Consider the following 25,314-nt stretch of genomic DNA (forward strand, 5'->3'; position numbering starts at 1 on the left):
CATATACATCTAGCACAATCACAGCCTGCCATCAAGACAATATAAAACACACTACAACAAAGGTTTGTTTCTGTAGCATTCTAAAACTACAGTTACAATAATGTAACTAAGCACAGCAAACAATACTTAAAATATGACACGATTTTTCCATCGTGATCACATTAAACCCTCACAGCTCGTAAGGTCCCAGGTATCCAGGGCTTCTGAAAGGGACCAAAGCGACAAGGAACTCATGCCCTTCTGCCTTAATAGGTCTGTCAGCGAGGCAGGGAGGAAATCAGGATCTAAAACCTTCCAGTTTTGAGATCAACCTGATACAGAGGTTACCGGAAATGTGGAAGCTGGGAACACCAGGCTGGCAAGGAGCCATCTGGGAACCAGGAAACTTCTCTGGCTTTTCTTGTTCCTTCAAACTACCTCCATTAAAACTGCAATTTTCAACAAATCTGCCTTCTCTGATATGAAAATGTTCCATTACAGGTTACTGTCCACACCTGTTAGGACTGGAAATTCATCTCATGGGTCACCAGCCCCTGAACAGCCCCATGCTCCCAGAGGTCCTCTACATGCAGAGGTGGAAGATGCATTGCTCTACACCACCGAGGACCAGGTGCTTCAGGGCATCTAGAGCAGTCTGTCACAGAGCATGATTTAGGCTAATCTATAAAAATCTATAAACAGAAAATTCCCATATCTCTCAGCAAGTACTGGGCCCTGGCACTGTAATGGAAGTTGCTACACTTCCTATTGGCATCTCCTTTTACATGAGATATAAAACCACACATGTTTGGTGTTTCTGTTTCTGACTGACTGACCTTGAGTTTCAGGAGGAACCAGTAGCTTCCACTAGCAGAGATGGAAAATTTATTTTGGGAGGTGGCACATAAAACAATTCTCTCAAAGAAGAAGTTTGGCTTTTAATGAAAACTGTTATGTTAACAGCACTGTTCTCCCAGGTGACTAGACCCCACTTTTCAAATGAAAGACTACAAAAGTACAAATCCACCAAGTTTACAAATTATATTGTTGTGCACTTGATTCATCTGTATAGTCACTGATGTCCAAAAATATATGACCACAGCACAGAGCTGCTGTTGAGGTATCAAAACCACCTAACAAATCTATTGCATTTATTCTTCAAATTTATATATATATATTTGTAATTTTTATATTTTGAAAGATGCTTAAATTTTAGACTATAGCACACACAAACAGTAAAACAAGCAGATCACTGGGAAATAGTAAATAATAGATATTTTGAAGTGACAATGTTCAAATACTACTGAAATGTACTTGATTCCGTAGGTGCATCCTGACACTGGAACACACAGATTACTTGGAGTAAGGACACTGGCAGGACCACTGCGGCCCCAGATGCCTGCTGCCTACAGCCGAGGTTAGGCACTTTTTGTGCAAGAAATAAACGCTGTTTTAAAATACCATATGAATCTCAGATTTACTTTTCAGCAACGTTGCCTACATTGATTTTCACATACAATAGCGTAGCTCTAACAAATAACATAGCAACAGAAGCAGTGTTTTGGCACAGACGTCGCTGCAAGCAGCGCAGGTCCGCTAGAGGGCCCAGGGCCATGCCAGGGAGAGCTGCAGGGAGCAGCAGAAGGGAGTTGCAGTTAATGCCAGAAAAACAGCAGTAGCAAATTTTCCCATCCCCTCCCCAGTGAAAGGAATGTATCATTAGAAGCCAAAAAAGAAATCTATATTAAGATACCGCTAATGTTCTAACAAAGTGACACAAACAAGTCACACCGCTAACAACTCACCTTCTTCCTACTCTAGGTATTTATAGCAATCTCTGAAATTTTACTGATATACCACGTTCTATTAATTCTGCTATTCTTCTCCCCTTCCTCTTCCCTCTCCCCGAAGAAAAAAAGAAAAAAAAAGTAGGATAAACAAGGAACAAAGTAAAATCTTTAAAATAGAATTTCCTCTCCCCACCATTTATGTAAGTTAGAGACTTAGGACTGTGCTGATGAAGCCAACCAGCAGACATCCTGCACATGGCATGGCACCTCACACTGACTCTGTCTGTGCTGAATCATGGCGACTGATTTTACAGGAGTCAGTGGCATGGTCGCATGTTACAGAGCAGGAACAAGCCTTTCATCATGACAGTCCCTTAAATAGAAAGTTGTTAATAAACAAACGAAGATAAAAATCAATTGACCCATAATTAAGTGACCTTAGAATGAAATGCGCCATTGCAGTACTTGAGCAGCACAGAACAAGTAAATATCTCTAAAAGAAAAAGCAAAGTCTTCTATGACAGAAACCAATTTGATATGGAAATGGGTCAACAGTTGCTTAAGATGTAGCACAGTTTTGATTTGATCTGCTATATTTGGACTCTATATGAGGCGCTTCCAGTAACATCGGTATTGCTTATACATGAGACTTTTGCATAATCACTGTATGAAGCATTAGAATTCTTCAAACTGAAAATGATTTTCAAAACGACTATACATAACTATGTTAATAATGTGGATACAACAGTATTTGCTGGAGAAAAAGAACAACTGTTTTCTCAAACAATTAGGATTCATGATACATTGCTTGGCAGACTATTGTTCAAAAGCCCACACAGTCCTTATCCAAGAGAAGCCCAAATGCATCCATGAGCACCAACTTATACATAAAACTGAGCTCAGAATACACTCTGATCAAACAAGGAAAAAATATAAAAATAATCAGACATACCAGATAGGTTTACTTTACAAAAGAAATCCTGTATCTGTAGGAAACAGGTTTTTACATTGTTGCTTTTCAGAAAGGATCACAGTTGGAGTTGTTCTTGTCTTAAAATGGAATCTGGTGGTTTTCCTAAGATTTTTCTCCCAAGAATATGATATAACCATTTACTTGAATGTACCTCTGCTGCTACCTTTCCAGTTCACCTTGGTTTTCCTATGAAGACCCTAGCAATCCTTTTATAACAATACAGATTTCAATCGAATTTCACTCCTGAAAACTATGAAAGATGATTTCACTAAGCTTACCAGCATGTTAGGGAACTTTCTCCATCCAGTAGTGAAATCTGCTTCTCTCTGGTTGGTTGACCTTTGCTCACGTATCAATACAATCATATTTTTTCTTTGTCCTTGTGTTCCATTGTCTGACCTTGGAAACAAGAACACAGGTATGGAATCATTTCCTCTAAGTATGAAGATAAACATTCACATCATAAAAGCCAAGTGCAGGCATTAAGGAACAGCTTCTGACTCCTGCAGAGTGATCATACTTGGTAATGCAACCTTGGATGAAGTCATGGTAGCCTCTGAAGGCTAGAGCCAGCCAGCTGCTAGGTACAGGCAACCTTAAAAACAAAAATGGGGACAGACCTTTTTTAGTCAATCTCTGTCTGCTGCCTACCATTGAAAGAGGATACATTTAAATCATACTTTCATAGGTCATAATGTTAACATATTATTCCTGCAGAGACGTAGAAGAATTATCATAGCCATAGTAAGACAGAGGTCCACTGAAATCCAGGAAAGTGAGAATGCTAGGTCTTCACACAGAAAACAAAATGAGACAAAAATTTACCAGTCTTGTCTATTTGTGATTAATAATAATAACAAGTCTAAAAATCAACACAAATTATGATTACAGGGCTAACAACCTTTATGGAGTCCATGTGAATATCCATTCTGTTATGTATCTTATACACCAACAAAGATGATATTCTGAGAACAAATATCTCTGCAATACATATCTCCAAAAGGGTACACCCTGTTCAATCCAAGAGCATTTTAACCTAACAATTGCTATAGCATATTGCAATTATTAGACTAGCTGCTATTAGTGAAAACCAAACTACTCAGTCCTATGTCTGTCTCTGTAACAGATGTCATACATAATGTTTAACAAGTAGTTCATGTCTCTTGATACCATTTTACCACTTGTAAAATAAGAATGCTTTTAGATCATTGAATGGTAGACGTTATAGAAGTAGAAAGCATTGACTATTATTTGTTTTATTATTATTATTTAATGTAACATATGGATACAAAATTCTGGCTTGTTTGACCAGGAAGACAGCCCTATATGTTTAAAATTAAATTAGCATAGAAAAAAAATTAAGCAAACAGACTATCTCAAATAGGAAATGAAATAAACAGTATGGAGCTCTTTAAATACATAACAAGTAATCAGCGAAAGGGCTGCAAACGGAACCTGAGTGGGAAGCTTGTGACCAGTGAGGCTGATATTGCTGGAAGCCTGAATGAAAGTTAAAAGGCTCCATGACTAGGCCAGACTATACAGGCAATTAGAACTGCTGAACGCTGCCAAGGCATCAGGCCAACAAGAATTACAACTCAACAAACTGAATGAAGGAGAAGGCGGGGTGGGGGGAGGAATAAAAAAAAAAATAAAAATAATTAAAAAAAAAAAAAAAAAGAAGAAGAAGGGCTTTAATTACATATTTGAGATCTCACAACGGATGGGGAAAGTGCCAGGTAACTGGAAGATGGTTAACTAAACTGAGGGGGTCTGTTCCCTCATTAATGCGTGGGGGAATTTACAAGTGTAACTTCTACTACCATTAATTGGAGCTACAGTAAATGAGCGATTTCCATGTGTGCTGGTGGGGAAAGGCTCCTGTTACCTAGGACTAGTCTTACCTGTTAAGGGTTTATTGAAGAGTTACAGGGTCATTTCTGGAAGTGAATGAAAAGGGTCACTAAGATGGAACCCCCTGAAATAAAAGTCTATACTCCTTTAAATACAGGGTGATCCCAGAATAAAGCAGTATTTTCATAAGAACTTTTCTTAGCAGCATTTCTTCAGAATTGTGCAAACATTTACTTTTCCTTGCCCTGCACCTCAGACATCCCAAAATAGCCAAGGAGGACATGTGTCAGGTTAAAAGTGGATGAAATAACTGCACTTCTGCAGCTCCTTGTCAGAAGGTTCACCAGTTGGGATGATTTTATTGTGCCTGTGCAGAAATGAGCCAGCAGGTCACTCACCCGCAAAGAAGCGGTCAGAATGAGCAGAACAGAAGTACTTGTGAAAGAACCTAACATTGGCGAGGGTAAGAGAAGAGCAGTAAGTGTACCATGTCACTGGACCCAATTAGAAACTCCACAGATGTAATTATGTCAGATAAGCAAACACACATTCTTATACAGCTCCAAATTCCACAGTTTTCAGAACATCTATCACATGTAGAATTTTACATGCATGTTAGTTATAATACACCATTTTGTCATCCACTGTTCCTCCATTAACTCTGAAATCTGCGTCAGAACAGAATATCTAAAATTTCATTGTTCCTAAAACACCACAAACAAGTCAGGAGTTATTCAGAGAGTCAAAACAGATTATTTTGTTGGTTTTGTTTTGTTTTACTTTCAGAGAAATTCTGCAATATGGAAAATACTCTATATTTCTAGAACCCATGAATACAAACTTGAAATAATAGTTTTAGTACCTCTTTCAGGTATATAAAATGGAGAATTTAGGGCCAGAAGGCTTCTATCAGAATTCCATGTGACTTACTGTGTATCAGTAGTTCTACCTAGAAAGTAGAAAACATTGGAGTTTCAGCATATGGCCCTTAAAATAAAATAAATAAATAAATGAAGTCAGAACGCTGCATCTGTCCTCCATGTGACTGTACACCATGTGATGGGTCACCATTAGTTATTTATTAAAAAAAAAAAAGAGAGAGATGCTATGAGACTTCATAGGCTTTAGGCCACATAAAATCTTTTTAAAATTCAAATTGCCTTCACTTGCCTCAGAATTTGATCTCTCACATGAAATGTGTCTGTATGAGAACTAGATTTTAAAAGACTGTATCCTCAACTTTTTCTAATGCCTTAAGAGAAAGGTGATCAGGTGGCCACCTCAGTAAGCCCAGCATATTTGAAACTCACAAACCAACTTGGACTTAAACTCTTATTTCATGAAAGGAATAATACTATATACCTTAAAGAGTAAAGGAGATCATTACCACAATAAATAAAAATTATGAGAATAGTTAAAAGCAGATGAGATAACCATAAAAGTATTTACCGTTCTTGAAGACACAAATCATTTAATAGCATCGCCATAGGATTACCTTACAAAAATAGTTGCCAAGAATGATTTACTTTCTTCTCTTGTCCTGTCCTCATGAAAATATAAACACCTGTAAAGGACAGACACAGACATCTGCATTTGCTATGAAAGCAAACTTACTTCACAAATACATCCTTTAGGGCCAGAACAGTCAAATATTAGACAGCAATGCAGGTATCATTTTTATATAGAACTTAAACACTGACACAAAAGCAAAAGTCAATTATTACTAGCCAAGCCTGCTAATTTTCTCAAGATGAAGATGGAAAAAATGGAGAATTTTCACATTAGGGTGGTGGGCTATATTGTAGCTTAATTTATAATTTCCAGGCGTATAAGGCAAGCATAGACAGACCATATGTCTTTTCTTGGCCTTTAAATGCTCCTATTTTCCACTAGACTTGCCTTTTTCTCCATCTATTGGCAGCCATACCATTTGCTATTCAGGTGATTGGCTGTAATGAGCCAACTCCTGTTTCCGTATGAATAACCACTTTTTTCCCCAATTACTTAAGCTGCCAGCAAGTCACTGGTGTCATGTTCTTTGATGCAAATCTGACTGTCAATAAGGAACAGGACTACATAAAGAGAATTTATGATGATTCTCTTAGCTTAATATTTTTCTTAAATGTTATTCAGTTTAACTTCCAAGAAATATAGGGAAGAAGGCAATGGCCCACAGTAAGAAGAAATAATATCTTTAATTGGCTTTGTGCTCCACATGCCCTTGTAATAAGCCTTTCCATATGGTAGTCTGAAATAAATTTATCAATCTCCATTTATGTATTTATGTCACTTTAAAAGGTCCACTGTAGTCAATACCAAAATCTATAAAAGTGAAAAATCACATTTCACTTTACAATTTTAAAAGCTAGAATACTGAATATATAGTTTGATATTTACAATTTTTGGAAATATGCAGACACACAGAAAAGCGTGGGAGGGGGGAAGCTTCTGAGGCCAAGGAGCACCAATTATTAACAATATGAGAACTAAATATGTAATTTTAACTCACTTTTTTGAAAGGTCAGTTTTTTAATTAATCTTTCTTAAGTGGGCTTAGATATTTTTCACTAAAAAGAAAATATTATTTTAAGCCATGATACAACTTAGATTTTTTTTCAAGCCAGAAGAACTTATTCTTGGAGCCCGCCAAGTAAGTATGATCATGGGGTAAGGGACAGACTCCTACCTGGTGCTGGCATTCCTAGTTGCAAGCACCACGTATTGCAGCAAATACTTTGAGAACAATGCATTTTGAGAAAAAAAAATGCTACACTGAAATCCTAATACAATACAAAATAAATAAATAAATAATTTTTTTTTAAAAAAAAAAAAAAAGAAAAGAAAAGCTATCCAGTATTCAAGGCCTAGCCCATGAACTACTTACCTTCAAAGCTGTACCATTTCAAGAAACCTCCACAGATTGCTATCAAGCAGATTTTCCAAGTGTTATCCATTTCTTCCAAGTGATTCCAATGAGAAGCCATTTTAAACCTTTAAGCAATTTCTTCAACAACCACTTTGGCCAGACAGCTATCAGCAGCCGATCTAGAGAGAGATATTTTCACTACGTATTACGAAGTGCTATTGGCTCTACAAAACTCAGATTCAGTTCTGCATGTTCCAGGTGCTCTCAGCTGGGACTTTACCTATGAACTAATTAGCTACTGTAGGAAGATCTCTTATATCAGCAGGTGTCCTAAACAGCTACTGCTCTTTTGTTGAAAGGGTTTGTGGGTTGATTCTTTTCATTAAAAACAAAATAATAAATTATTGTTTACATAAGGTTGACAGCACTTTTTCACAGAGCTGAGACAGAACAGGCAGCCAGCAAAGGGAAGACAGGTGAAAAACAAAATTTAACAGTCTGCTAACAATTAAATCATCTTTGATTGTGCTGATTTACAAACAAGAAAGGCCCTGTCTAATCTCCATAAGGGAAAAGGAAGAGAAAACAAATGCTAAACCTGAAATTCATTAGTGAAATGCATGTAGTGACTAAATGAAACAAATAAGTACTGTTAATTTCAGTACGCTTAATTAGCCTGTAAAAGAATACAAACATATGTTTTAAGATTAAAAATGCAGTTTCATGGCGTTTTTATTATCACTATTTTCTCCCCACATGCTGAAATAGCACATAACTAAAAACAAAATGAATTTATTTATTCATTAACTTCACTATAGAAGTTAACTAGATTTTATACAAATTGTTTCATACACAGCTTTTTTCAACAATACATTTTAAACAGGTGTTTTAAGTTGCCACATTGCCCAGTGGTTCTTCTTCCAAACGTTAATCTTTAAGATCTGTACTCAAGGAACACTGGCTGCCACAAACACTAAGGGAGCACTGCTGATCAGGTACCAGGTCAAAGGCATTTATTTACAGACTAGAAGGAGCAAATAGATGCCTGACTGGATTTCCACAAGTTAAGACACCTGCCTTTTCTTCAGTTGCCTAAATGCTTTCAACTCTCCTAATAAATACTAATAGACTAATACAAGCCACAGACTAGCTGGAGCCTACATTTGAAATCTGCTCTCAAACCTCATTTGCAGATTGGCCAGATGGTAATTAGTGTGGAGGTGTTCTCCAGGCAGACTCGCTTTCAGGGCAGGGTTTTTTAAATTTTATTGGGGTTGGGGGAGGAGAAAAAGAAGTTTTTTTTTTTGTTTTTTTTTTTTTTTTGTTTTTTTTTTCCCTAGTTAAGATTAGTAACAGCTAGGAAAGGGTGCATAAAAGCCAAGCTACAACAGAATATTCTCTAGTTTGTTATATTTAAGAAAGTGCTTGCAACTTAATCCAGGGAGACCAATAAACAGAAGACTAAAATAAAAAGGCAGAAGGCTGCAGTGTCAAAGTGCTGTTAAAGTACATGAGAAAAGCAATCCACTTGGGGTTCATTGTAACACTTCTAATAATGAGCTTCCCATATTTAGACACAAGAGATAGCAAATTCAAACCCCCTGGAAAGGATGCAATACAGTTATACAACAACATAGCAAACTGTATTTGTTTTGTTATTACTACCTATGCACCCTATGGTTTCTTTAGGGAAGATGATATGATATCTTTATACTGTGGTGTGTAAAATAGCCTGAAATCTTTCTATAACACCACTAACGTAATGAAATCCTCCCCGAATAGTGAAAGACCTCCACTTGAAGCTAAGCTTGATCTGAAACATCACTAAAAAAATAATATATTTTGTTACTGCATTTCTCTCTGAGAGGTTTTCAAAATCGTTCCAGTCAGTACATGAGATAGGATACATATTGTCGGGGATAAGTTGTTAAAGTGAATTTGAAATGTGCTTCTCAAAATATCGTTTACACATTTACCAGATGGTAAAATAAACATGTAAATTGTTATCGAGTATACACCAACTTTATACTACAATTTTACCCACTGTAGAAATGGTGTAAAAATGCTGAATATAGTGTTACTTGTTCATTTAATAGTTTATTAACATTTTAAATACATTTGGAGAATAGGTTTACTTTCAAAGTCAAAAAATACTTACAAAAGCAGCTTTTTAATCCATCAATCAGGTCGAACTAACCTACTTGCTTCTACATTCAGCACTTTATCAGTGATACTATTATCATAAATACAGTTCATTTCAAAGTATTTGCCTATAAATAGATGTTACATGTACTTATTGGAAATCAGTTTTAAAAGACTGATTTAAGGTGCACAGAGTGTTGCAAAAGTAATCTTTAGAAGTGTAATCATCAACATCTCAGTTAAAGGTAGCTGCTATTAGACCACCAGGTCACCTCGCCACTGGAATCTACTCTTCCATAAGCCATTGAACACATTTAGAAATTGGACCGCAAATATTTTACTTTTGACAAAATAGAAGGCATGTGTTAATGAAACTCTGTATCCTAAGAGCTTAATGTACACGCTAGGTAGAAATACACTGGAATTAAAATCTTCCCACTCAACTAACCCTTGATCTTCCCTAAAATAAAAGGTCCTATACATATAATAATTTGTTAATGGTCCTGGTGGAAGACACCAGTTGAAGTATTCCGATGAAAGCTTGTTGCTTGTGCTACCAGTACGTGGTGTCTCCTCTCTACCAACCCAGTACATTAGTTATACTGTGCTACCGAATTTTCTTTCCTACCTTTCAGACTATGCCTTTTTTTTTTTGGGGGGGGGGGGTTAATAAAAAATAAAAAATAAATAAAAAATAAATTAATTCTTCTGCAGTCTTAAGTTTAGGAATTCTCCCCATCTATGAGGAAATATATCCACTCAGCACATTTTATTTTTAGTCTATGTACCCAACAGACTCTGAACTGCTCTTTAGTAATGAGTATTTCAGCTAGTCTGCACACTCTTTAAAATATCCAAGGCCCTTTTTTCATCAATCCACAGTGAAGTCTTGCATTCTCACCTGAGATCTGCTTGAATTCAGAGGCTTTTTACAGCATCCAAATTCAATCTCATGCCAGTCATTAAGTTCATGTTTACTATAATGTTGCTGCTTTACTCTCATATGCTCTTGGCAACAAGGTACTACCACATAGGTAAAAGTAATGCACTATGATTCTCAAAAGTAACGGCACAGACTTACCTTAAGAGTTAGTGTATTTTGGAGAAGCTTCTATGTCCAACAAATACCCTGTACTGGCAGATGCCACAACATAAAATACTACAAACCAAAAATATCATTAAAGAATGTTTTCCCGTACAGAGAGCTACCGCAAAGGTACTTGACAGCAAGGTTTAGCAAGCCTGTCCAGTTTCTCTAGCTTGTGGTTTAAGACTCAGAAGTCTTACTGACAAACAAAGTGCCAAAAGCTGCACCACACTGGATGCTTCATCACAGCTCCAGCAGAATCTTTCAGGGAAAAATAAAAAAACAACAATTTGCATGTGAGCACTTCTAACGCACCATTTGGAATTTGCTGCTTTGCCAGCCTACCATTTAGATTACACTCTGCAGCTGAAGCATTTTGCAGAAAAGACACGGGAATATTTGAAGATACTAAAGAGATTACAATAATAAGGTTTTCATATGGAAATAACTAATCATGTAATTTAATTATATAACAACCCCCCCAAAAATAAAATAAAATAAAATAAAATATCTGTAAAGGGTTGGTTTAGAATTCATTAAGGAGAAAGAAAAGTTCAAACTTAAAGAAGTAACCTAAATGGAATGGGGGGGGGGGGGGAGGGGGTTCAATAACGAATGCAGATGGGAGGTGTCCAACAGCACACCTGCAGTTGCCAGCATACCTCTATACATGAATCAAAGCAGATGCTGGGAAGCACAGGAGTCTGACTACCAAAATCCCTAGCACATTGGGAGTCATGTATTGGCTTTGGTGTATAAACAACTGCTATAGACTAAAACACTGAGCACAAGAGGGAACTGGTGAAGAAAGCACTGTCTTCAGAGTCTGTGCCACGAAGCACCAACCACCTCTGCCAGCTAACTTCAAAGCAGAGCCTGAGCCAACACTCCTATAAAGGCAGGGCGATCACTGGAAACTTGAAGCATATGCTGCTATTTACATAACTAATTGTAGCATGCACAGTCAAAAAACAGCCTCTAGCTTTAGCATATATGTGCAAAATAATTGATTGTACTGTATACAGAAAATTAGAAGCTGTCAGAAACAAAGCCACTAGTAACAGCCCTGAGAAAGAATCTAGAGGAGGCATCTCCTAGATTGCAGAGGATATTCTTCAAACAGCTGTGTGATTTACAGCAGAATATAAATCTAGATGAGATTCAATGATAGCTGATACCCCATCCAAGATTTCAGCAGAACTGACATACACACCCCATGCTCTGATGGTGGAGATGCTCAAGAAAAATCTTCCCAGACTCCGACCAGCTGTGGTTTGTCACTGCAAGCATTGTAATACAAGATAAAACTTTGCAAAAGATATTGCAAATATAACAGCAACGCTCATCTGTCTGCACAACACTTACCCAACCTTGCAGAAGAAAATGAAGAAAAATGTAATGACATAGAATAAAACCCCAGCTGAGCTGCACCTAAACCTCTGATGAAAAATAGGAGGACACCAAGATGTGGAAAAATACAAAAGATGCACTAAAGCTGTGTTATACTGGCTGATTCTCCGTGGGAAAATAAATAAATAAAATGGAGAAAAAAATAAAAATAAAAGGTTTCTCAGGCAAAACAGAATGTTTGTGTAACCGAGAAAAGAAAATGCACATTGCTTCTAGAATATTCTGCTACTATTCAGAAATAACATTACTAGATAATGTAAAAGGTAAGCATTTAATCCTATAGATAAAATCTGTATTGGATAAATATGGCATGTATTCTTTCAATTACAGAATAGACTAGAATTTCTTGAAAGTTTGAATATTTTATATTAAAAAAAAAATACTAAAATAGATTATTAAGATATCCTCTGTCGGGTAATTTTTTGGGGAAAATTATGTTAAAAATGCAAAAATAATAAATAAGATGTAAAGAATCAAGCTCAGATCAGCAGTGGGCCTATAAATTGCAGTGCAGCACCTACAAAACTAGTTTCACCTGTTACTTGCCAATTAGGAGACAACTCATAAACAGACACCCTGTTTAATTCAGGTTAAACCCATAAACTGACACCCTCGTAGAAAATATATATATATATATTTTGAGTTAAATCCTTTGCAACTGTAAAAAACTAGATCCATGTAAATAAAGACATTTGGATACAAAAGAAAGCAGCCTTCCACAAGTCTCTTCCTTTTCACTACTCCTGAGCAAGAAAAGCCGTCAAAGCGTTTCCTCAAAAGGAGTTAAGGGAGAGAGCTCTTGTTGATGTGCTCAAGCCCTGAACAAAACCAGCTCCGGAGTGGGCAGGCCACAGCGAGATAAAGGGCAGAGGAGAGCAAGGCAGAGGCCGGAGCTCACATGAAGCTCTGGAGGTCTACCAGAGAAGGAGAGCAGAGGCTACCAGGGGACTACTGGTGCATGTGCATCAGCTTGGAGAGCTCCTGCTTCATCACTCAGGAGTGCAGCAGTGCACACACCATCCTAACCAACTCTCGGGGTGGGTTTTATGTTATGGGTCAACCCACTGCCTGCAAGAGGGACTGTCTGGCTTGCTGCAGCCCTGCCTTCACACCACCGGCTAATATTTCCCCCACAACAGCACCATTCCCGTCCAATCGACTTCAGGGCGCTGAGCTGAGCGGACCCAACCTCGGGGAAAGGGTCGGGTACACAGAGCTGCACGCTCTCCCTGAGGCAGCTGTAGATATCAAGCTATAGTCAAAATTAACTATAATTATTGCTTAGCAGAGTGTGTATTTAGCACCGGCATTGCCCTTGTCCCTCTGTCGATGGGAAATCTGACCATGGTGACAGAACTGCATTTTCATTACCAAGTGGAAGAAACACCCCAAAACCCACAGCAGATAACACTGCTAAAGCAAAACAGACTTAGGTCCTCATCCTGCAAAGACATCTGTGCATGTATCTGCTAAACTTTACACTGTCACAGGACTATTTGTGCTATTTCTCCTGTTATAATGTATCTGGAAAATGAGCATATACTGCTAATGGACTGCTGTGGATTTGGGCCTTTCAAGTTACATCCGTCTAAGTGGTGTACAAGGAAATAAACTCCTGAAGCAATCTTTCATCCATATGTTCTTCCAGTAAATTTTATACTGATTTTTCAAGTCCCACTTTCCATTTCTGTTGTTACACTTCATGCTACTTAAGTTTAGGTCTGCCTATAAAAATGATTCAGACTACAATAAGAAAAAACAGGTTTTAAATAATATTCATTGATATCAGTGATCAGAGAAAAATTGTAAGTGAACAATATATGAAAATACGTCGACTGAAACACTGAAATGTTTAAAAATACAGCACTGAATGTTAATATCAGGTTTTTTATCCTATTTAAGAGAAAAGAAAAAGAGCTACTCTAGATAAGACTGCAAAATGTGTGAAAAAAAGATACGGACATTACAAAATTTTTGACAGATATAAGAAGGACTGAAAATACTTGATTAATTTCCTTCCATTCAGCTTCTGAACATTTCTTTAGTACTAAAGGAATTCTCTTGGCATAAATATTGCCCCTAAAAAGGGGACAAATCCTTGCATAACATGCACAAGCCAAACAGGTTTTGATCTATCTATGAAGACAATTAAAGCATCAAAATCAACTTTGACAATAAGCAGAAATAAAGCTTCAATTATTCTTATAATCTAAACAGAGATAATTAAAAATGCAAGTACAATAGGATAGCAGTTGTGCTTTTTTGTAATTCTTTTAATATAGGAGAAACAAATACATATATCAAAGTAATACCTGGCCCTGTTCATTCCATCAAACTGCCCCTGCTTTGGGCTGTATCTCAACTGTAAGAGGAAAAAATCATATGACACAAATCAGTATTGATCTACTGAACCAATGAAATAACATAATTTTCCATCAGTTGAGGATTTAATCTGTGGTACTCTGCCCCAAACTCAGCGACATACCCCAATCCTCAATTAATATCTGAAATAACTGCTCAATAAGGTGTCCAAGACTAAAACTGTCAAAAGGCTGGGCATAACTCCGAACTCAGAAGCACTGCAGGTTTCTCAGTGAAATGTGCAGCATTTCACAACAGAGGCTACTGAACCATTCAGTGACTTTGAAAACGCCCCTACCCCTTGTCACTTACACGTGGTGTTTTCAGTGGCTTGATTCATGAGCCGTCAATAGAAAGTGAAACCTTTCACCTCTTGCTCAGTACCTTGCATCTCACCCAAGTCAAATGCCCCCTTCTGCTAACACAACAGAAAAGTAAACTGAGCTACCAGAAGGGAGCTTCCACTAAGCTTAAGTGCTTTAGAAGTACAGGGATAAGGTGGTGGAAACACCAGGAAGGCGGAGATGCTTTAACGATTTGCTGAAAAGGGACATAGCATGGTGAGCAGGTATTTCTCTGTGGCATTACACCATAGATCTGACCTAATGAAATGTGGGCACCACTCCCAGAACAATGGGCAAGAATGGCAGTGCTGCTGCAAGACCCTGAGGTGGGATTCCCAGGAGATACAGCAGCATGTGTGGATGAGCCCCGGCTTTCCTCATAGCCGAGGGGTGACCACCACATTTCCTCAGCATCTCCAACAGGAGAGCCACAGAAGATGAAGATCTGATGGTCCAGTTGTAGTCTATTCCCAATAATCAACATCTGCCCTTCAGCAAACATTTCCACAAAGGTAAGTAAGCTGTAAGCAGGGTGTTAATTGATCACTAAAAGCATTCCTTAACTTACAGTTGTGATTTCAGTTTAATTCCCGGTGGGTGGGTGTCTTCATCTAAACTAGGACATCTTTCAGCAACCTAAATTTTTCTCTCAACTCAAAATTTCAGTCCCAGACCAGTATTATCTGCTTTGGGATAAAATACACTCCATGGAAGAAGCCTACTTACAAAAGCGAACTCTGTACCATGGCCTATAGAAATTAAGATGTGAGTTCTAAAAAGAAGTTTAAATTAGGTGTAGCACTAGAAAATTAAAATTAATTTTAAAAAATACCCAAACATGTATTATAAATGACTGAAGTGGAAGCTTGTCAGATGTGCTTTGGTAACTCATCAACGCACTGTTTCTACTATACTTAAAAAAAAAAAAAAAAATCAAATTATTAAGTGTATTCTAAATTAGTCAGTCACTTCAAGGTACATGAATATCACAATTATTGAAAAAGGCCTTGATCCTGAAAACATTTATGTCTGTGAATTTTTAGACAAGTGAATAGTCTTTGTAGGACTGACCTCTTACTTTACGTTATTCACACATATGAACTTGCATGCACGATCAGAGACTAAGGCAGGAATACACATTTACAAGCTATCAACATTTTACCTAAAATGTCTCTTAAAACAGATTCAAAGTCATTACCAGCTGTTTCTTATTTAAAGCTTAAGAAATAAATGCCTGTTAATACAGTCTAATATTATAGTTTACACAGAAGGAATGTAGCTGAAGTCTTCATCCATTCTGCCTTCAGTTTTGAAAAAATAAATAAATAAATAAATTGACCTAAAAAAAGTCAACTTAGGACCAACATGATCATTCATACATGTATCAGCCCCTTAGTGTTAGAAACACAGCAACCCAGAGGAATTGCAGTGGTAACATGAATAAAACATCACAGATTTTATTGTGTAATATATTTTATCAGGCCAAAAGTTATACCTAATCAGGAACAGCAGCTTTGGATCTTTATGAATTAATGATTATTCTACCTTTATAAGAAGGAAAATACTACCTATGATTAAAATTTCTAGATACATAGATATATATGCTTTTCAAAGAGATATATATGTTTCAGATATACATATCTGAACAAATAGAAGGCACTCAAGTGATCATGCTCTGAGATAAGAGGTGTTTTTGTTTGTGCATTCCCAAATTAATATGCATTCTGATAAATCCATGAAACGCTATCACTAAGCTGTGTGGATCTCTAGACCTGCTACAAACATATTAGCTGAAAAGAACAGGGTACTGAATGCGAACAGTCTGCTGCCTTCCATCTACTTATCACTCTGCTATTTCAATTTTTTTTTCCTTTGACTTTGTCCCTGTATCTTAGCTAGTCACACATTCCCCACTGGAGACCACATTCATGACAAGTTTTAATACTTAAAATGAAACCTTGTGTACATTTTGCACAGAAGCAGTACCTGGAAAGCATACTTCCATGCAAAATCCTTTTTTCTGCTTTTCCCAATACACACACATTCTATTTTTGTGTCTGTGTGATTTTAAAATTCTCCTATGTCATTTAAACAAGACTTCCAAAACCAGTAACCTTTCACAGGGATAAAATACAGCATTTCCAGTTGACAAAGTAATTTATGAGGGACATACAAAGCACCTGAAAATGCAGACTGCAAAGAAAACCATTTTAACTATAGCAACAGAACTCACTGCATAATGTTATAAGTAAAATTATGCAATTAGGTCTCTTATCAGACTTATTCAGATTTATGCCAGTTGGGGGGGGGGGGGATCATTGTTCACCACAGCTCCCTCAAGCACTACCTAGGGGAGGGGAGTGATGACCAGACAGTGAAAATTAAGAAGAACGTGTCCCACCTTACGCCTATTCTGCCAATCTGTCGCGGTTGTTCTTCTAGCTCCATAGGTTTACATGATTTTTTTTTTTTTTTTTTTTTTTCTGACAAGTAATACAAGACAGATTCTTGCCTTCTTAGGATCTTGCAATCTAGTTTAGACATAGCACGTCAAGTGGTGATGAAAGAAGGTTAGGGTGGGTTTGAAGAGATAAGGATTCCAACAGTAAACGATGCAGAGACATCAGTTTAGTAATGTACACATGTTTTGCATGATTCATTGGACCAAAATGGCCAAAGGAACTTAAAAAGCTGTCAAAGGCATCTTTACCTCTGACCTACCTAGTCATCCATCTGCTTCCTCATACTGTCAATCAAAACCCTCCCATCCTTATCACTATTCTATTACACACATTTTCCGCAACCATTTCTCCTCCAGCTCTTAAAAAATATCTTAGCAAACATTTCAATCAGTCATTAAAAACCTTGTTAAAATATGCAATGTGTCATCAAATATGCATAGAGTACTCGTGCAAAATCTGCAAAGCGTAACTCACCGTGTTACATTTGATATAGTATTAATGGGAAATACTGTGGAAAGTATTACCGACAGGAACTTTGTATTACTTTCTACGGATCATCCTGCTCGGACCTTGATTTTGTTTAATTTCAGTAGCGCAAAGAAAGGGCAATCGAGTAGACTATTTTCCAGAATAATTAAATTAAAAGCCCGCTCAGCACAGCTAGAATAATAACGCAAATTATACTTCAACAAATTAGTTGCTGGTCTCACAAATTCAAACGCGGGGTTTTGCTTTAACTGCAAGTATATTATCATTTACATACCCTAGGTCAAAAACCTCATCTTTGATTCTAGGTTTATGCAGGTATTTTAACGTGTTAGTAAACGTATGTATGGCAGATACACACCTGAAGCTCTAATGATTATGATAATAAGAATAATAAGTAATAATAAACGCACCTACCGACAGGAAATAGCCTTTTTTACTTCTGCAGCCTTTACCTCTTCCACTCTCCCGCAGAAATAGTTAGGGATTTATAGCGTCCTGTCGAGATAGTTACGGAACAGCGTTAACCACTGGCTCGCAGGCAGGGTTTTGCTCAGACCTTCCAGGCGGTCGGTGCTCTCCCCGGACCCCCGGGGCTGAAACCCGCCGGGCAGAAGGCAGCGACCCCCTGCCTCAGGGGCTGAGGGGACACGGCGGGGGGCTCCTGCGGGCCCGGCGGCGGCGGGCTCACGGCGGAGGCGCCGCTCGGGACTGCGTGACGGGACGGAGGGGGCAGCGGTCGACGGCGGGGAAAGAGGGATGAGGTTTTTTTCGTGATTTACACCTCGGACGGCCCCTCGCCGCGACGCAGAGGGGTCACCGGGACCCGGGAGCATTTGCGGGGGGGTAAGTGAGGTGCGTTTGACCGCGGGCCCTCACCTCCCTCACGGCCCGGCCGCTTCCCGCCCTGCCCGACGAGGCCGCCGCCGCCATCACCTCAGCCGCAGCGGCCATCACCTCAGCGCCGGGCCGCTCGGGTCGATACCGGCACCAAAGGCCCCGGCGGCAGCTTCCCAAACTCGCCCTGTCACCCCTCACACCTGCCCTAACGTCCCGGCCCCCACAGCCGAGGGAGGAAGGCGCCTCACCCGGCCCGTCTCACCGCCTCTCTCTGAGGGGGCAGCGGCGGTGGGCTAGGGGCCCCCGGCCGCCCCCCTCACCTCTGCTCCGGAGCGCGGTCGGGGCTTTAAACCTGCAGGCAGGGAAACCCGCATCCCCCCGAGCCGTCCCTCCTCTTCCTCCTCCTCCTCCGGCCGGCAGCGCCGGGCCTGGAGGGAGCGAGCCCCGGCGCCCTCGCTGCCAAGCGGCGTCCCGAGACGAGGTGAGCGTTTTGCCAGGTTTATTTTACTTGTTATACACAGACGATACAAACGGGCAAAAACCGAAACATTTCTCAATGGAGCAGGTACTTGTATAAATTATTCAGTTCCACGGACATAACAGAACAAATATAAAAATCACAACATTCGATTTACAGAAGAGTCAAAAATATACACACGTTTATGACCCTGAATTTCTATTAGGAAACTTCCCCGTCGAGTGTAACCTAGACTGAATATTTAGCCCGATGCATATTTCAGTTTGCAGTTGTGTTTCATATAAAAATGCATTAATCGTATAGATTTGCTACTCAAAATTCGAAGACTTACTATTCTGCTTCGCCGGGGGGGAGACCTGGAGGGATATTACTTCTCCGTCACTGCCAGAATCAGAGGTTTACAGGAAAGAGCGCTCTTACTTTCGATGTGCACTTTATTCCCCAGGAAGTCAGATCTCGGTTAGCTACTTTATGAAAAAGTCAATTCCAAAACTAAATGCAGTAAAATATACAACTCACAATTCATCTTCACTGGACTACACTATGGTTACCAACAATTCAGTCGTCTATATCTTTTTTTTTTTCTTTTTTTCTTTTTTTTTTAGATTATTCATTACAAAGATTTACAGCAATATAAAGAAAGAGGGGAAAAACTGCAAAGAAATTTGAAAAGAGTTTGTCAGCATATTTGGCACCTGCAGGGACCAGTAATGGATTTGGCACTTGGGGGCGAGGGGGGGGGGAGGAATACCACAAAAATAATAATATTGCTGATGTCGAGCTATTCCTTTTAAAGAAAAAAATACAGAGGCAGTTAATTTTACTTTTGGAAGGTGTCATGCTACTTTAATCGACTTTCCTACGAGACGTATTTCTGGTCTTTTGAAGGGAAAGCTCAGCTATTCCGTAGCTGTGTTAGCTCAGGGCAGTGCGTAATTATTTCATGCGAGGAATTGCGGGGAAAGTGAGAAACCCATTACTCGCTGTACGGCTACGGGGCGCTCAGCATTTCCAGAGGCGTTTAGAAAGAGTGTTCACCTGGGGAGGGGCGGGGGAGGGCACGGGGAGGGGAGGCGGGGGGAGAGTGAGGGGATTTAAACAAGATCTAAGGTTTGCGACTTAACAGTGGAAACAAAAGTAAAGAGAAAAAAAAAAATCCGAACAAATAGGAAACAAACCCAAAGGAAAGTAATAAATTAGAACCCTATGTACAGGCATTTCACAGGCTCTTTTTCCCCACTATTACTACCATCCCCTAGTATCCATCCGTGGTAAAAGGAAGGAAGCGCTGTACGGCTGGAGAGAGTCCTACTGACATCCTACTGACCAGCGGGGCTCGGAGGCGCGGGGGGGGGGGCGCCCGCGGCGGGGCCGTCCGCGCCCCCGGGGCTCCGCCGGGCCTCGCGGGACGGGCGGGGAGGGCGGCTCGGCCTCCTGCCTGCCTCCCTGCCCGCCTCCCCGCCGGGCCGAGCCGGGCCGGGCAGGGCCGGGGAAACGGATGGGGCAGCTAGGGGCGGGGGTCAGTGCGCTAACCGCGGAGGAGTTATTGTGCAAAAGGACGGCGGGGCCGGCGGCGGGCCGCGCCTAGCTGTGCGAGTAGAAGCCGTAGTAGCCGATGTCCTTGGCGCAGGTCTTTTCGCAGTCCCGCTGGGTGAGCACCTCGCTCTTGAGGGGCGAGGAGCTCTCGGACACCGGGGTGTCCGACGGGGAGATCCGCCGCCTTTTGGCCTGCTCGTAAATCCCAGAATCGGTGGAGTCGATGGACTTAATGGACGACGGCGTCTCGATCCAGCTGGAGTCGGACAAATCTTTGGGCTTGGAGTCCTCGGCGCCCGGCAAGGGGGACCGCTCGGGGGCCAGGCTCTCCGCCTCCTCCCCCAGGTAGGGGTTGCCGGCGGCCATGCGCGCCGCCGCCGCGCTGTTGGGCCAGCAGGAGAGCACTGAGCCCGACTTGCTGCAGTACTGCGGGGGGCTGCGCGCCCCCCAGCCCGACGGGTCGGCGTAGTAGCCCAGCGGTCGCCCCGCGCAGCCGGCCGCCTGCAGCGGCAGCGCCTTGACGCCGGCCGCCGCGTAGGAAAGCAGCGTGGCCGCGTTGCCGGCGAAGTCGGTGGCCGTGTCGTAGGCGGAGGCGGCGAAGTCGAGGCGGTTGTTGGCGGGGGCGACGAACCAGCGCTGCGGCGACGGGGCCCCCGGGTCCTCGGCTTGCTGTGGGGAGAGCAGCCCGTTGGTGTGGGGCACGCTGCGGTCGGCGCCGGGCCCCGGGCCGGCTCCTGCCCCGGGGTGGAAGCGGGACTTGGCGTAGTTACTCACGAACTGGTCCTGGAGGAAGGAGCCGGCCATGGCGTAGCGGGCCCCGGGCACGATCTGCGAGCGGGGCGAGTCGTTGGGGGAGGGCGTCAGCCGGTCCATATCGCAGCCCGTGTAGATCCTGCCGGAGAGAAGGGGACAGGGCTGGGTGGGCGCCGCCGTCTTGGGCACGGGCGAGGGCCGCCGCCCTCGGTGGGGCCGGGAGACAGGGCCCTAGCTGGGGAGAGCACGGCAAGCTGCTATTTGGGACCGGGGGGTGCTTGCTCTTAGCCCGGGAGGTTCTTGCTCTCAGCCCAGGGCTTGAAATCCCCGCTTTGTCACATGCTGACCGGTCCTGCCGTGTGTGCCACCGGAAACCCGGGCCTGTGCAGCGAGCAGCAGGAACGGTGGGCTGTGGCGGTATAGCGCCTGTTTAACACTTATTATTGAGAGTCGCAGACGAACCATCAACATTTTACTGGGTTTAAATTAGGCTAATCTTTAAACACCTACTGTAGGAAATGCAGAACCAGACGCATCTAGTGTTCCCTGCGTGGCCTATATATAATTCTCCCATGCTGGGCTGCAATTTGCGATTATAAAAACTTTAATGGATGAATAACTACTATCTGTATTTAATTCAGGCTAAAACTGTGCTTTAATTAACCCTCCACGCCTCCTGGAATTTCTTATCCAAAATAAACTTGGCCCTTAAACAAATCCAACGTGCTAGACAACATTGAAGCTTCCCCCTCCCCCCCGTCTCCTTTAAAGTGACGCCCTATAAAGTTTTTTCCCCTCTGAAAAAGGGAAAAGCACTTGAGGCTGGGGGCGAAGGCCACGAAGCCTCTCTGAAGGCCGCGGGTCTTCCCGAGCCCGCACGAGAAGCGACAGCGGGGCTGCCCTCACGGCGCCCGGCCCCTCGCGGCTCGCAGCGGCCGCCCGACGGGGCAGTCCCCTCGGAGAGAGCCGCTGCTCGGCCCCGGGACCCTCCGGAGCTGCTTCAGGCCTCGGCGTCGCTTCCCCCGGGAGCGAAATGCCACTCCCGGGGGGAGCTGGAGCGCAGCGAGAGGCCTCAGCAGGCGCGGGTGCTACGCGCGGCCTGAAGTGCGGGGCGGGAGGCCGCTCCCGGCTGCAGCCTCCAGAGGGACGAGGAGGATTCCTCCCTCCTGAAGGGGCTCGGCCCCATCCTGCGGCCCGGGGGCTTGCAGCGGGGCCGGGCAGCTCCAGGGCCGCCCTCCCCCTCGGGGCTCTGAGCCGCCCTGCGCCTGCCCTGTGCCCTGAGGGGCTGTGGAATTGTGTGGGCAGGGGGTGCCCTCCGGCCGTGCCCTGGGCCGGGGCGAGCCGCATCCGTCAGCGCTGCAGCAGCCGGGCCCGGCTGTCCCCGTTCGGCTCCCGGGGACCGGGGCGGCCGCCCCCCCGCAGCCAGGCCCTGGCAGCAGCCCCCGGGCGGCTCTGCGAGCGGGGGAGGCAGCGCGGAGACAAACCGCGATACAAAAACTTCGCAGCCTTTAGCTCCACCCAGATGCAAGGAAGAAAGAAAAAAAAAAAAAAAAAAAAAAAAAAAAAAAAAACACCAACCACAGAGGGAAACAAAAACGAGACGGGGGGGAAAAAAAAAAAAAAAAAAAAAATCCCTCTGGACACAGGGATTGCTGAGCCCGGGCTTATTCAAACCCGGCGGGCGCGCAAAACGCCTCGCGTGGGGCCCTTGCGCGCAACTCAACGCGAACTTGGAAAGGGGCGCAAAGAAAGGGGTGCGGGGATCCCCAGGGTGTGCGGAGCCCACAATGGGGCAGCCCCTCTGTCCCCGCAGCCCTGAGGAAAGCAGAGCTGCTGCGGGCTCCGGCGCGGGCCTCACCCGGGGCGGCGTGGCAGGGAGGCTGCCCGCGCCCCCCAGCCTCTCCCGTTGACGGGTGGTCCGCAGCCGGCAGAAGGGAAAGAAAAATGCGGTTTTACTTACGTGTCGTAATTGTCTCGGAAGCCCTTGGCGAAAGGGTTGTGGTCTATTTTCAGCTGTGTGATCTAGGGAAACAGAGGAGCAGAGCGCACGGTGTGAAAAGTACGAAGAATGCACCCTGCTGCAGCCACCGCGCCTTTAACAGCACCGAGCTTCGCTCTAGTCGATCAAATTGCGTCTGAAACGCGAAAAACGAAGCTGCGGCATGCCACTAGATACCGAAAATCGAATTTTAAGATTCTCTTTATTCTAAAAATCACGCTAAAAAATCGTGTTTAACCCCATGTTTTCAGAACTGTAATTACGCGTAGCGCATGGCCGTGAATATATTTAAACCCAGAAACGAGGCGAAACGCCCCGCAGAGCGGTAGCTGAGAGTTGAGGCTCGCGTCGAGCCAAATAATTAACCCGGGGCCGCGGCCCTAACATATGTCACCAGGGAGAGGGGCACCGCCACCCGGTCATGCCGAAACGCGGCCAAGGCGGTAACGAGGTTTTAATTCGAGGGAGCTGCTCCTTCGCCCCCGGGCCGATCGATGCCTCGCCAATTGATCTCCGCCGAGCAGGAGCTTCCCGGCGGGATCCCGGTCCCGGGGCATGCCGCGGAGGCAAAATGGGAAGGGAGCGGGGGGAGGCCCCGGTCTCCCGGTGCCGAAACCCCGGGGGAGCGGGAGCAGCGGCCGGGCCGTGCGGGGAGCGCGAAGGGGCCGGAGCGGGGAGCTCTTTACATCGGTGTTCTGGTAGGCGGTGACCGCTATGAACTGGGTCTCGGGGAAGGTGAAGGTCTGCACTCTGCCCGGCTGGTTGGTGTCCTCCGTCCCGTCTTCGTTCACCTCCACCACATGCAGGCGGGGCTGGTACTTGTGGAGGGACTGCAGAACCACCATCTGTCAGGCAGAGGAAGAGGAGGGAGGGGGGCGCGGGGTTAGAGCAGCAGGACGGGGCAGCGATGCCCGCGGCAAAGGACGCGAGGGCTCTCCCCTCCCCGCCGCCCCTTTATCCTCGCTTGGGGACACGGTCTTTACAAATAAGGACTATATATATAATGCATATACACGTCCGACTGGAGAGTGCAGGATTCTGCCTGAAGCAGCAACACACACACAAAAAAAAAAAAAAAAAAAAAAAAAAAAGCCTAGCGGAGCGTTTGCGGTTCCCACACTGACCTGCCCGTTGTTGTTTGATGCTCCTTTATTGTTTGTAAGTTTTAGTTTCCCAAAGGAGATTTCCTGGCGCATCCAGTGGGCACCCGTATTGGGGGAGTCGGGGTGCATGTACACCCGGTTTCCTAATCGAAACAACAAAAAACACCACCACATCACGGGTCTCGCATGTAGCCTGGTTCTGCCTCTACAGCAGCACGCGGGGTCGAAAGACCCCATTAAAGTTAGCGCTATTTTTCTGCCGAAGTCGCCTTCATTTAACCGAGCGGGATTAAAGCAGCGTTTTCCGATCACCTCTTACTTTCTCCACCACCCTCCTTTTCTTTTTCTAAAAAGCATCGTTGGCCCTTTCTCGTTTAAGAAGTCGCTAGAGCCAGTCCACAAAGGCTTTAATTAATCATTCTCACCTACATATGTGTCGGGAAAAGTGTTAATTGGAGGAACTTGCCTTGTACATTGGTGTCCGCCTTGCCGCAAGGAACCCATTTGCCTCCCTGAAATCTCCAGTGGTTGGGATCCGCCAAAATTACATCCACAAAAATATTGTAGTGAGCCGTGGGATCGAGACCAGAAATATTAAAACTTAGGAAAGGGAACATGCGCCTATAAAAAGAAAAAGAAAAAAAAAAAAAAAAAAAAAAAAAAAGGAAAGAAAAAAAGAGAGGAAAGAAGGAAAGCAAGCCAGCGGCAGCGATACGCACACGCAGAGGAGTCAGCCCGCTGTGCATTATCCTCCCGGCTCCCGGTAGCGACCGGGAACCAAAAATCCAAAGCAACTCCCTCCCGAAACGTCGAGCTTTCCGCGGGGAAGGGGCGCGGGGAGCCGGGGGGGG

At 43.2% G+C, this 25,314-nt stretch overlaps 1 protein-coding gene and 1 long non-coding RNA gene across 4 annotated transcripts in view; both read right to left on the reverse strand.

Moving 5' to 3' along the window:
• Nucleotides 1-1,916: 1,916 nt before the first annotated feature.
• On the reverse strand, nucleotides 1,917-18,805 carry LOC118169835. Of its 2 annotated transcripts, none has more exons than XR_004752301.1 (6): nucleotides 18,172-18,805; nucleotides 7,481-7,641; nucleotides 6,092-6,160; nucleotides 5,438-5,545; nucleotides 3,021-3,141; nucleotides 1,917-2,142 (listed from the first exon to the last, which is right to left on the reverse strand). It is a non-coding gene; the product is annotated as an uncharacterized LOC118169835 (long non-coding RNA). The 2 variants fall into 2 exon arrangements; XR_004752300.1 differs by lacking the exon at nucleotides 1,917-2,142 and adding an exon at nucleotides 2,149-2,928.
• A 271-nt stretch (nucleotides 18,806-19,076) lies between these two features.
• TBR1 (T-box brain transcription factor 1) overlaps nucleotides 19,077-25,314 on the reverse strand; it is an 8,561-nt gene continuing 2,323 nt past the window's right edge. The window contains exons 2-7 of one of the 2 annotated variants that reach the window (XM_035331533.1): nucleotides 24,930-25,084; nucleotides 24,485-24,606; nucleotides 24,047-24,205; nucleotides 23,322-23,383; nucleotides 21,383-21,500; nucleotides 19,077-21,277 (exon numbers count right to left, since the gene is read on the reverse strand). In XM_035331533.1, the coding sequence (XP_035187424.1) occupies nucleotides 20,657-21,277; nucleotides 21,383-21,500; nucleotides 23,322-23,383; nucleotides 24,047-24,205; nucleotides 24,485-24,606; nucleotides 24,930-25,084 (1,237 nt within the window). In that variant the 3' untranslated portion in view covers nucleotides 19,077-20,656. Of the gene's footprint in view, nucleotides 21,501-23,321; nucleotides 23,384-24,046; nucleotides 24,206-24,484; nucleotides 24,607-24,929; nucleotides 25,085-25,314 lie in introns of both variants that reach the window. The other variant, XM_035331532.1, reaches the window with a different exon arrangement.

The sequence above is a fragment of the Oxyura jamaicensis genome, chromosome 7, assembly GCF_011077185.1.
Source record: "Oxyura jamaicensis isolate SHBP4307 breed ruddy duck chromosome 7, BPBGC_Ojam_1.0, whole genome shotgun sequence".
In the NCBI taxonomy this organism is placed as follows: Eukaryota; Metazoa; Chordata; class Aves; order Anseriformes; family Anatidae; genus Oxyura; species Oxyura jamaicensis.